Raw genomic sequence first — 12689 nt, forward strand, 5'->3', positions numbered from 1 at the left:
TTCTTGTGTTTAATGATGCAACAAAGTGCACTAACAGAAATATAGATAACAGCAGACATTATAAAAAAAGTTGAGGTTATGTTCTGTGTGACTGTCTATAAAATCAGTGTTGAAGTGACACTGGTGTGTGCTTAGAATGTCTAAATAAAGCAATACTGCCATTAAAGATTTACTGACACTTTATTGTTTAATACCTGTGCTCCTCTTGAGGCCCAAGTAATATTCTTCTTTGACCTCTTCTTCCAGGTTTGCCCTCAAAATCCGGAGGTCTTCACTACCATCAAAAGCTTGGGAGGCAGCAGGCGCATGATGTCATGCTGCTCTGACTGGCTCCAGCACAGAGGTGGGGGTACCTTTAGTGCAGTAGTATGTATACCTCTGTGTGAGAAAAGTTAAGAACAGCAATGTGTCAGAAAAAGGAGACTCAAAATATGTAATCAGCAACTGACATGTTCATTATTGATACTTTCCTCCAGGTCTCTCCCAGTAGGTTCTGCCTGCACGGCCCTCATCTTCTCCTCTTGTCTGTACATGATGTCCAGCTGCTCTGTAGGACTCACAGGCCGGGTCAAAGTGTGAGAGGGAAGCATGAGGGGATGTATCCCTGTGAATGCATCAGAATGAATCAATATAAATAGTGTAAAAATGTTTCAGTTGTAAAGTAGTCCTGTAGCGGCTTTTCATTGCAGCTTTTGTGATTAATTTACAGTTGAAATTGACTTTTTATTAAATTTACATATCCAGGATTTGATAGGATGATCGGATGTTAGATTAGTCATGTGGAGTGGGCGTGGTTTCGGCTGCTGTGAGGTGGCTGTCGTCGGGCAAAAGAAGCGCCACTGGTTGCATTGGAGTATATCTGGCCAACTTATAAAGTTTTAATTATTTTAGACATGGTAAGTTTCAGTTACAGTTTTATGTGCAAACTGTTACAACTCTAATCAAACAATCGATGTGTTTAATTGAAAGCTTGTGTTGACTTAATGATCAGTATTCTAGCTAGCCGCTGCGCTAACGTCGTTGCTAGCTAGTCGCGATCTTCGCCTTGAGAGCTGAAAATGGCGCTCCAGCTGCTGGTGGCTAGCATTAGCTCGGGCTAACACGGTTAGCGGTTTAGCTGCGTTTGATGTTAGCTAGCAACGGCTAATGTTAACGATAACTTGGGCCAGTCCCGCTGACTTTTTTTGTTGATGCCGTTTACTTTGTAGCTGCTTACCGATTGGCGGATCAATGTTTGCTTGTTGGAGTCCATTTAAGTTAAGTTATACCGAGGTAATATTTAGGACAGTTAAAGCTAACTTTACCACCGAGTAATGTTATCCTGCAGTCGTCGTTTATTCCCGGGAATGTGCGTGTCAATGTTAGCTTAACGTTACAGCGAGTCACTCCGGGCTTCTGTAACATGTCCTCTGTCAGACAAGTGAACAGAAAAGTCGAAAATACTTATTTAGCTGTTTTTTTTAGTTCAGACTTCTTTAAATTAATGCAAAATTTAATAAGATTAAACACAGTTGCATATTTAAACATTCAATTTCAGAAAACTTGCAATACAAAAAATAATTGCCTTTGAGTAAGGAATCAGCTAAGGAAGTGACATGGTGATATCTATTAGTTCAATTTTTTTTATTTAATCATGAGTATTTGTGAAGTGTTGGCCCTGAGAAAAATTAGGACTGCACTAGTTTTGTGTTGTTGTTTTCTCCTGTCATGCCACTAATTCAAACATTTTATTGTAAGGACATTCACAATCCCAGGAGCAGCAACCAGACTTCACCTTTCCAGAAGTTGTCAAATGGTTACATCCCCCCCAGAGGCAAAGTGGTTCCCAACACCCTCTTTGTTGGTTGGACTAACATGACGGTAAAAGCAGATGAAGGGAACTGAGTAACTGACTTTTCCAGCCCCAGATTCTTCAATGCCTGCTTAATTAACTAAGATTTAATTGGGGTTCATGTCTTTAGCGTTTTCATTTACTGTTTTGAGTGTAAAACCTTGCATCTGAATTGGCTCACTCAAAAGCAGACCTCGATAGCTTGACAAAACATTGGATTGGTGTAAGTGTGTTATCAGAATCTGGCTTTACCCACCAGTGGATAACAGACTGCTGTCAAGTGTATCTCTGAGTGAAGTTGCTTAACTACCCGCTTGCTGCCCACACATTTACAAAAAAAAAAGATGAATTCATTTGAAAGTTTTACTCTACCTTGAATTAAAACTTCATGCCATAGCACATTTAAATTGGTCAGCATTTGAATCCAGCTTTCAGTTAAATGTTTAACTATGAGAGGGGGACCTTGGCAATGCAATTATTTGTGAATTTAATGATTTTTATTCAAAACACACAATTTTATGGAAAAGTTTTAGTGTCCTTGAACTGCACACTGTGAACAAAAGGGCTGCTTTTCCTTTTTCTAGAGTACCAAATGGAGTATTGTAACTAAAATCTTATTTTTTAAACCTGAAATTAATTTTCACCTTCAGGTGGATGAAAATGATATGCGGGAGATCTTTGGGAGAGATGGTACTGTCCAGGAAGTAAAACTGATCACAGACCGTGCCGGGATCAGCAAAGGGTGAGTTTTGCTGTTTGGAGACCTTGTGGCAGTGATACTCAACTAACAGGCCAATTGTGGCCCTCGATAGGGTGCCAAATGGCCTGCTGACCATTTTCTAAATCACAGTGAAAGAGAGGTCTTGGCTTATTATTTCTATATTAATTATTAATGTCTCTAAGGTGACTCTTTTTGTTACAGTGTTAAATTTAACAATCTTTTTACTATTAGTACATTTTCAATTTATGTTTTTGATCCATTATTTTTCAATTAAGACGCTAGAAGAGACAATGAAAAGGAGCTACTATGCATTTGTGTATCGCGCTGCAGTCATATGACCTTCAGCGTTCATGAAGCATGAATCCGAAATCGTTTTGAGTCGTTAATTTTCTTCCTTGCAGAGTATGTTTTTTGTATTTGTCAGTAAACTTGTGTGAAAGTGTGTGGGTGTAAACTTGGGGGGTTGTTTATTTGCATATTAGTTTTTGTGAATATTAATTAGCTTGGTTTGTGCTCTGATTTATTTTTTTCATGATTTTACACGGCTAATGGTATTGAGTTGTGTTTTATGTTTAATTCTCAGTTGTATTTTGTGCTCCTAGGTATGGGTTTGTGCGCTTCAATGAAGATGTTGATATTCAGTCAATCTTGAAGGTGAGTGGGTGTCTGTCTGTGGAACTGTCATTCTATTATTTTCTATTCATTTCCAACTGATTAATATTTCCTCTGTTTGTGTTTTTTGCCATAGCAACAGATCCGATTTAAGGGCCATAATCTCAGGTTGGGCCCTGCCATCATGAAAGAAAGGAGCTCTCGTATGTAATCTGATATGCTTCATAAGAATGTCATTGGCTGTTTGGTTGGCAGTGAAAATATATGATCTTACCACATGTTTAATACTGTCGTCTAATTTTTTTTCTTCATTAGGGGCCCATGTGGTTGTCCCAGACCACCGGATGAGCCCCACTCAGTACTTCTGCTACACCTGCTGCTCACCCATGGGTAGGGGTATGGCACAACCTTCGGCATTCATCAGTGGAGGCAGCCACTACAGTCAGGTAACATACATGCGCATAGCCGAGCTATCAAGAATCTCATTTCATTAGGCAGGCAGATTTAATCATAAAAAACAAAGTTGTCAAGCCAAGTAAACACACTGTGTGTGGCGTCAGTAATGCTGTCACACACACCTTTCTTTTCTCTCAGTCACACACACTGTAGTATAAAATGAACCGTATTTTCTCTGAGGGGAACTTAGCTCATTATCACAGCCGAGAATAGAGGTGGGAGGTGGAGAGCGATCGATCAATTTACTTTTCAATTTACCAGAAAAGATATAGAAAAAAATAAAGTTGGCTATGGCATGAGTAATGTCATCGCTAATAATATCCAAGTTGGTGAATTATTCAGGCAATACCAACTGTCAAAAATATTAGCAGTCATAGTGCAATCCTTACAAGGACACTTACAGGAGAAACAGGTCGTTACGCTGGAGCCTTTCAGTCTGTTTCAAGATCAGTGTGTGTTTTAACATCTGCTGATCACTGTGAGCTATAAAAACATACTTGTCTCTTACCAGCCGTACTTCTACTCCAACTTTGGAGGGGCCATGATCCCACCTATGCCAGTGAACCATGTACAGAACGCCCACGCCTACCAGGTACACACACACCCACACTAATTAGTCAAAATCATCCTGTGCAGGGTCTCCAAGGCACTGCACATGTTTCTGCATATAAGATGAAGGGTTCAGCCTGGCTTAGATCCAACTGTCCCTGCCCTCCCCACACTCCACACCTCCCCACCTCCCCATCGCCTTTAGAAACGAGTCTGAGTTTGTCTCTTGCCCTCTGTTTCACCACTGACCCCTCTCCCCCCACACACAGTACCCTCCACCTCACTGGATTGCGGACCAGTGGACACAGCCTATCGATCAGGTAACTACGGTAGATGTCAGTATAATCAAGTATCAATGCAATGCAGATCACTTGTCACTGAACACCCATGTGAGGCCAATAGGATGAAAACATTGATTTAGACTTTTAAAACCCACGGGATTAAGTTGAATGTGTTTGTGTTGTGTATTTTTCAGTAGAGTTTGTGGCAACAAATTGTCGACAATATGCAGTGTTCATGCAGGCCACTAGATGGTGTTGTCCGGCCAGTGTGCATATTCTGAAAAATGGACTGAGTGCATCAACAATGAGTTATGATAATGATAGCCTGAAGTTGTTTTTGTGTACTTGACAAATTTATTAGAGCCTGTTCATAGCAACTCTGTGTGTCTTTGAAACATGTTGGCAGACTGCTCTTAGAAACCTTTTTTAATGTGATACTCACTCTTCTATGTTTCCAGGACTGTGTGGACTGTGGCGTCCAGACTATGATGAATTTGATGTAGTCCACAGCTACTGACCCCCCTGCCAGGTATACTTACTACTCAAACAAAGTGCTGTCATATCAGGGATACAGCAGCTAGCAATGTGCTATGGAGGGCCAGGGTGCTGCAGGCTAAAACACCTTTTCTTATAGAGGAATAACCGGTGCAATTACTTTATGATACAGGAATTGACAATTACTTTTAGAGGCGAAAAAAGAAAAGAAAAAGTACCTTTCACTTGTCCAGCACAAAAGTCACTTGTCTGAGTAAAAATGCTTATTTTTTCCTCTTTTTTTTGTGAATGTAGATGAACAAACAGTGGAAAGCACCCAAACTGTCAACATATGAATAACTCAATTTATGATTTTTTTATCGCGTGTGCATGGTTTGTTGTAAGACAGGTGAGCAGCCCTAAATCTGTTTGAGGATGGTCGTTGAGCGATCACATTCTACTTTGTTTTTCATTCGTTTCTGTAATTACTCCTGCCAAGAAGGTCATGCTTTTGCTTTTTTTGAATGACAAAAGAACATAAATTCACGCCATGATCATTTACACTTTTATAGTCATTTATAAAAAATGGCTACAACAATGAAAAACAAATGCACCATGCACTCCGCTCTCCTAGTTGACAGCGAGTTGAGGGAGGCATCTCCAAACTGCCGACAGATGGTGCCACTCACCTCGGCAGCTATGTGACGGGTGTTAATCACGCGTGGTCTCCCAGCTAGCTCACCTACCTCTCCACTTAGCTATGCTTGTAACTCAGCTGATCTCAAAGTGAATCAATGGTTCAATGCGACTGGCTCAGTGGGAGCAAGTCACAGTTTTCTAGGTTGGTGCTTAGCTAACGTTATTGTTATTGAATGAATTGCACAGCTGCTAATTCTAGCTGGCTAATGTCACTCATTTGTCCCTGGCATTATCCCTTTCTCCTCTAAGTCTCTACAGCCATTGACCAATTTTTGTTCTCTTTTTTTACTGATACCGTGCAGTTGTAACATCAGTTTTTCTTTGTGCTTTTTCCTGGAAAATTGGCGCCACTTTTCTTGACTGCTAGTAGTTCCTGCTCTGAAGAATACTTGGATTGACTCCTGATTGGGCAGGAGGCATTCTGAGTCAGATGTATTGTGGGGGAAACCTGCATTCATTGGAAATCAGTATTCTGAAAGCACCCAGTTAATTAAGTAACCGAGCAGTGAGCGGCACATAACAAGAAGACGCACTATATTTGTTTGTTTATGACACATAACCTGTCCGATTGAGCAAGCCAATTTCTCTTCCCTCCAAAGAATCCCCTTGTCCCAGACAGAGCTTAATGTCAAGCCCTGCATGTAGTGGTTGGAAGAAGAACCTGAATACTGTTAGCCCTCCATTGCACATGGTCACCCATTTCTTTAAAACTGCTTCACGCTTTGCTCCACTTTCATCTGTGATGTCCTGTAATCATGCCCAGCATTAGTTACATTATTTTCTGTCCTCATTGTCTTCTCATCCTTTGGGTAATAGATTTTATCTGACCAACAAAGCTTTTAAAAGGACTAATCCTGACTGGGTGTGATTCTTTTTTTTTTTTTTGTCATCTGCTCCTTTAGATACACGCCACGGTGGCTGCAGCGAGTCAAAACTCGGACAGGATGACATCTTGATGTTCCAGACGGCTGGAAGCACCGCGCTCGCTCACACTGTATCCCGAATACCCTGCTCCCGCCTTCCTTCCCTCAATTCTTTTGAGACCCATTTTAACACCATACTGCAGGAGCCCTTCACTTTAACTGAACCAGTTTAATCACAATCACTTTGAAACACGACTGGTCGGGACCACTGTCGTGTGGTCGAATCACTTTTAACCCACGTGGATCACAGTGACAGTTACACAGAAAGAGCAGAGCACCCTCACCGTACAAGTTCATCACTTCTTCATTCTTTTTTGTTTTTCTTTGTCAGTTATCCCAGAGAGGAAAATGGAAAATACTTTTAAGCTCACCATTTCTGCCTATTTATATCTTGTGTTTTATTATTTTAAATGTTTGTTTGATAGGGGCTTTTATCCTCTGCCAGGGCTCTCTGTACATTTATATGTTGTAACAATGTCTTGGAGTTGAATACTACTTTAACTCCAGTTCAGGTCTGATGCTCCTCTGATGAAGACATTTCATTAACTTTTCTACTACAGTATACGGGCACTTGGTCATTCCATTAAATTCAAGACCTCACATTTAGTTTGGGCTCTATTCCTCTTAATTGGGTGTCGATTGAGACGGTAAATGAACGGCATTTTTCTCACATTATAGACTTTTTGAGTTCCATAGAGCGTGTACAGCACACCGATCATCTATGTTGGGTTTCTAAACTGTCCGTCCTGTGAGTGGGTGTTTCTCAAACGGCATTTTTTTCCCCCCACCATCATTCATCAATCAGCTTATATTTGGAGGGGAAAAAAGTGGAAAGCCGTTTTGATCCACTTTGAAAATTAAGTGTCATTTAAAGTGAGGTGCTCTCTGTGTCTTTGGGGGGAAAACATTCATTGTACATGGTTCGCTGTACTGGTTTTAATCTTGTCGCAGGTGATCTTGCACATTTTACTGTCATCGTATGATTCTTTTACGTATAATCTCTTCACTCGGTGCACTTCATTTGTTTTCTGTTTATTTATACACTAAAAGAGCAGCTTTGTTTGGCTGGAGATGCACATTTGGTGCACATCACATTTTCTTTTCTCTTAACCAATAGTTTTATAGGGCTATTGACCTCAGGGTGTCCTGTGTGCTTATTGCAGTGGTAGAATTTTGTTCAGAGAGCCTGGGCACTACACTGTTAAGTTTGGTTTATTGTCAGCGTTCATGTTTTGCAAGGTTTGGATGTTTTTGTCTGAATAAATAAAAGTTAAATTGTGTTATCATTTAAGCTCGTGAAGGTCCTTAGCTTTCTTTGCATCATTTCCAACACTGCTTGCATAGTTTCAGGGGGCCGTTCGGTGATGATGTTGGAGCACAGGGCTTTCAGACTGCTGCTCCCAGCCTCCATAAGCCTGTCAGTGTCTGCTGGTGTTTCAGTCAGGGTTGGATTGCCTGTCTTCCCTGGCAACAAGCCCATCATCTTTTGGTCACAGAGCGTTTTGTTTTTGTCACAGTCTGGTGGTGTGACTGGGCTCCCCAGGGTGTCCTGTCCAGCCCGTGAACACCCATCAGCCCCACCCACCCACTCCCCTGTCAGACGTCTCTGAATTATGGATAAGTCTGGATAGCTTCTTATAAAATATGGATTTACCAAAGGAGACCCTTGAAAAACACAAACACCTCCAATCTTGATTTGAGGACCCACATCCACGTGTGAGCAAAAAACTTTAAACTGACTACTGGGTGGAGACTCTAGATAGATTTCAAGTAGCTCATCTCTGTGGTACTTTGTATATTACAGCCCCACTTTTCTAACTAATTCATAATCACTGGGGTAGTTTAATTCATGTTGAACCCCACATAAGGATTCATATTGGTTCCCAAAGTGTTCCAACCTGGAGAGCAGCGAGTGAGGAAACAACAGGGAGGAGAGTGTGCGTAAAGCGCCCTCTCCTCCTTCCCTCTCCTCCTCCTCCTCCTCCTCCTCCTCACACACGCCGGTGACAGAGAGGCAGACGCGGTGTTTATCATGAACCGCCCGTGAGATCCAGCAGCAGACAGTTGTAGTTTGTAAATGGAGGATTCATGTTTTGTTCCCATTGGATCGCAGCATCTGACCTGATGTGTGTGTGTGATTCCTGCAGCAGTGACGGGGACGGACAGTGAAGAGAGGAGGGACGCGCATCGACAGGCTCAAGTGTGAGGAAGCTTTCAGTCCGACACACACTTCGCACAGACTGGGAGCGACTTGACTGGTGAGTGTAACTCTTGGGTGTTCATTACTGACATTTATCAGCCTGTTATTGGCTAAAGGTGTGACCGGAAGTGGATGTAATAATTGCAAATAACATTTTTTGCCTCTACTATTGCGCCTTTTATTTACGCGCTATTTATTGTGAGGTTTTTCAGGTTTGGAAACAACTTTAACGGAGTTGTGTTCATGTTTAGAGGCGGAAATGCTCTCCTAAAATAAAGGTCAGGAGGCGCAGAGAAGTCTTTGGAAACCTTTCACAATAAAACACTCGTGACAGAGTGAGGAATCCTCTCGGTGTGGACGCGCAGCCAGCCGTTTGATTTGTGTTGCGTTGCGTGCCATTTGTTATTCGTGGCGGAAAGAAATGAATAAGCCCTCTGCTCACTGTCACAGGTTGAAGTGAACTCAAGATATGCGTGACGGAGGAGATGTGTCGAGCGCAGATGGAAGAGGAGGGGGGATGGAGTGGAGTGGAGAAGAGTGTGTGTGTGTGTGTGTATATGTGTGTGCGTGTGTGTGTCAAAACGTGAAAGATTTGGTTCGTAAGCGACCTGTCATGTATCATTTCCCGTTCACTAAACTACCGGCGTTCACGGGCAGCACCAGCCACGTGTTTTTAGTGTGTGTGTGAGTGTGTGTGATGGGTGGGGGGCCTGAGGTTGAACGCACCAAGGAGTGAAAACCAGAAACATGTAATTTCAAGCAAGGCTGCACCCACAAAATGCAAGGAGCGTCAATTAGTTACATGGTTATGTATGGGCGCACACCCTATAGCTTGGTATTTGGAAGCACTCGAAAAAGCACTCATTAGCAGTGAGTGACAGTTTATTATGCAGGCCATGTTCTATAAGCAATCAGCTATCCTTAGAAATAGAGTCTGAAATTTTCAATGATGGATTTGTGTATCTTTGGAGGCTACCTCAGGGTTTAGTGAATTGATGCCGAGGTCCAAACAGCCTTCCTTTGTTAATAAACTGTTCTTTTTAGAGTGAAATAGGCTGTGCAAGGAGCTGCGCGACACACCAATACATCAATGTCATAATTTGTTTTTATCCTCCCCATGCAGCCTCATTAAAACACTGTTTGAGGTGACTACTTTGTTGCTTGCGGGAGTCGCACCTCCCTCCAGGCAACTTGACATGCTCCCAGTCTGCGCCTCTGTCTGTCTTCCTCGCTCTTTCTGTCTGTCTCTGCTGCCAACCCCCCCCCCCCCCCCCCCCATTTCCCCCCTCTCATTCTGCTCTCGCTGTCCTTCCCCTTTCCCCCATTCTTGGATAGAGTGGAGCGCCAACCCGGTGGGAGGGAAGCCCACTCCCCAGGTCTCAGTCTGTCACCTCTAATTTTGAAAATCCAGTGAAACACATCCAATATAACACCGTAATGATGTATTAATAAGAATGTGGCTGTTTTCATTGACATAGCTTTGCTGTCAAACAATCACGCATCTATAAAAAGTGACTTAATACAGAGTCACACTAATATATTCCTTGCATAGACAGTGCATGCACAAGCAGTAGGAATTATGGCTTCCTAGCAGGCCCATAAAGTCCCATAATAAAGGAGACTGGAAGCCAGTAATGAAAGTTTTATTTGCTGATGCTTGCTATAAATCAGTTTAGTGCACCAGGTGAAAAAAAAAAAATAAACACAACCAGCAACTACTGTATATTACACGCAGCAAAAACAAACCTAACACTCTTCTTCGGGTGCCATGCAGTAGTTGTCGTCAACAGTGATGCCAGAAATTCTGGGCCTCTTGATGACAGCTCACTCAAGACCCTGAGGTAATAAAACATCTGTAATCCCTGGTCAGTGGCGGATCGGATGGTGGAGCACGCCTAGGGCGAAGAATGTGCCAGGTCCAGCACTGCCCCTGGTCTCTCCTCAACATTTAAGACAAAATGTTCATATTGAAAAAAGTGCCATGTCAGACAAGCAAGTCCTTATAGACACATGTAACCTTTTGCTGAATGCCACACTACTTGCATTGGCATCCATTGTTAAAGCAAATCATAATTCAGTGTTGTGGAGACTTGTATATAAGAGCAGCATGGCATTTTCTCTCTTAAGCCCATAATTATTGGGATGCTTCAAAATGCATTATCACACTTATATCCTGACCACAGGAAATAGTGAGTGGCAGGCAGGTAAAAATCGTATATTGGGACTCGACTTAGTCCATTAATTCACACAGAATATTGGCCAGTTATTGGCTTACTGCAGATTTATCAGTATCAGTGTATAAAGCGGCTGATCAACAACAAGCAACTGCAGTACAGAAACATCAAAGATATGTTTGAGGTAATTTAGAAACAGTGTTATTATTGCTCACTTCTCATCATAGCAGCTGTTGCTACCTGTAGCTAGCCAGCACAGTAGAGGATTATGATTGGTAGTTGTATTTATCATATATACTGTAGTTGTAAAGACAATGGCTGGGACAGCATAAAGTGTTCAAAAGGAAAAGACTAAAAATTTTAACCACTGGAGAGGCTTCCCGATGAGTTCAATGTATATTTACTGTAAATTTCCCCGAGCCTGCGCCCGTCTGTAACTCTCCCTCTGCAGCAGATGAATGCTGCCTCTTGGAAAGCAGACACCCCACACCCTGAGTGGCACGGGAGGTAGCGGAGCAGTGGCACAGCGCAGACGGATTATGCTCTCGCGTAAATCCGCTGTCATTTCAAAACTCTCAGTTACAAGAGATTCTCTAATGAGAAGCCCTCTGCTACTCCCTGTCTATCTCCCCTCTTCACTCCATTCTCTGGTTTTCACTTCTTTCATCTGTCTCTCTCCCCCGTCTCTCCCCGTTAAATGGATGTTTTTCGCTGTCAAGGCCTTTTTCTGTCTGTGTTTGCGCGAGAGCAAGCGAGAGATTCTGTTTGAAGTCAACATGTAGTGGAAGAAGGCCTCATATGTTGCAAAAAGGGCCTCGAGTCTTGAAGGCAACGGAGTCTCTCCGGTGCTACAACCACCTTGGTTTTTCATTCTGCGTTGTGTCCAATTACAGAGATCTGTTTCTAAAGCGCACAGACAGAGTTCACCCGTTAGAGCGAGGCCTTTTTGTTTTGAAACAGAACCTTCAGCGCACAATGAAAAGGATGATGAGATGTTGGATCAAACAGTAGAGCTGTAGGCTAGTCAAGACCAAGACTAGACCCAATCAGGTTTTATTTGAGAGCAATAAAACCAACTGCCACTAGCAAAGTAGTAAGCGAGTTATTCCAAATTGTTATAATGTTTTTTTAGCACTGCATAATGCATTATGCATAAAGACATTTTGAAAATTGAGATAATTTGCATTGGGGTGTGGTAGAAATTGTATTAAAATACTAAGGCATAGGGTGAGAAAGTGGATCTAAGGAAAGACTCACTCATGGAAGGATGCAAATGACTCCCCACAGACATCTCCGTCTTTCCCTATATACTGCTCTTCACATCCCCTTGTCAAAAAGCAATCATCATTATCATATTTTAACTGCATCTTTCCTCTCCATCCTTCTCTCTTGACCCCCTTTTTCCTAAAAAGGGAGGGATGAAGCCTGCTAAACATCCCCACATTAACTTGCCCCTTGTCCCTGTTGCAGACAGAGCGTATTAAAGCACAGCCCTGGAGGGAAAATGTTTGGGAGTGGATCTGCATGATCCAACTTAGTCATAACCCAGGGCCTACTTGGCTGGTTACCTGACTGTCTGGAGACATTGTAATAGTTTTATGGGACTTTAGAGGCTCAGCAGGGGAGCACTTAGGCTGTGAGACCTCATTGAACCACCAGACAGGACTGGGCGGACGGAGGGAAGGATGGCGGAGAGGGTTGGAGGGAGTGTGGATGGACATAATGTAACATTATATTGTAAGAACAGGAAAGACTGAGGACAGTGGCGC

General features: G+C 42.5%; 2 protein-coding genes across 2 annotated transcripts in view; both read left to right on the forward strand.

Annotated features, from left to right (window-relative positions):
* The first annotated feature begins 797 nt into the window (after window positions 1–797).
* Window positions 798–7805, forward strand: dazl (deleted in azoospermia-like). The gene is made up of 10 exons (XM_050034540.1): window positions 798–896; window positions 1738–1860; window positions 2482–2573; window positions 3155–3206; window positions 3301–3367; window positions 3480–3610; window positions 4132–4212; window positions 4439–4489; window positions 4909–4979; window positions 6526–7805. Exons 1-9 carry the CDS (start codon window positions 894–896, stop codon window positions 4951–4953), a joined length of 645 nt encoding a protein of 214 aa, XP_049890497.1. The 5' UTR covers window positions 798–893; the 3' UTR covers window positions 4954–4979; window positions 6526–7805.
* A 776-nt stretch (window positions 7806–8581) lies between these two features.
* The window catches only part of rftn1a (raftlin, lipid raft linker 1a), a 30234-nt gene continuing 26126 nt past the window's right edge, over window positions 8582–12689 (forward strand). The window contains exon 1 of the mRNA XM_050034566.1: window positions 8582–8804. The gene's annotated coding sequence lies outside the window, so the exon portion shown is untranslated. The remainder of the gene's footprint in view (window positions 8805–12689) is intronic.

The sequence above is a fragment of the Epinephelus moara genome, chromosome 22, assembly GCF_006386435.1.
Source record: "Epinephelus moara isolate mb chromosome 22, YSFRI_EMoa_1.0, whole genome shotgun sequence".
NCBI classification, from domain to species: domain Eukaryota; kingdom Metazoa; phylum Chordata; class Actinopteri; order Perciformes; family Serranidae; genus Epinephelus; species Epinephelus moara.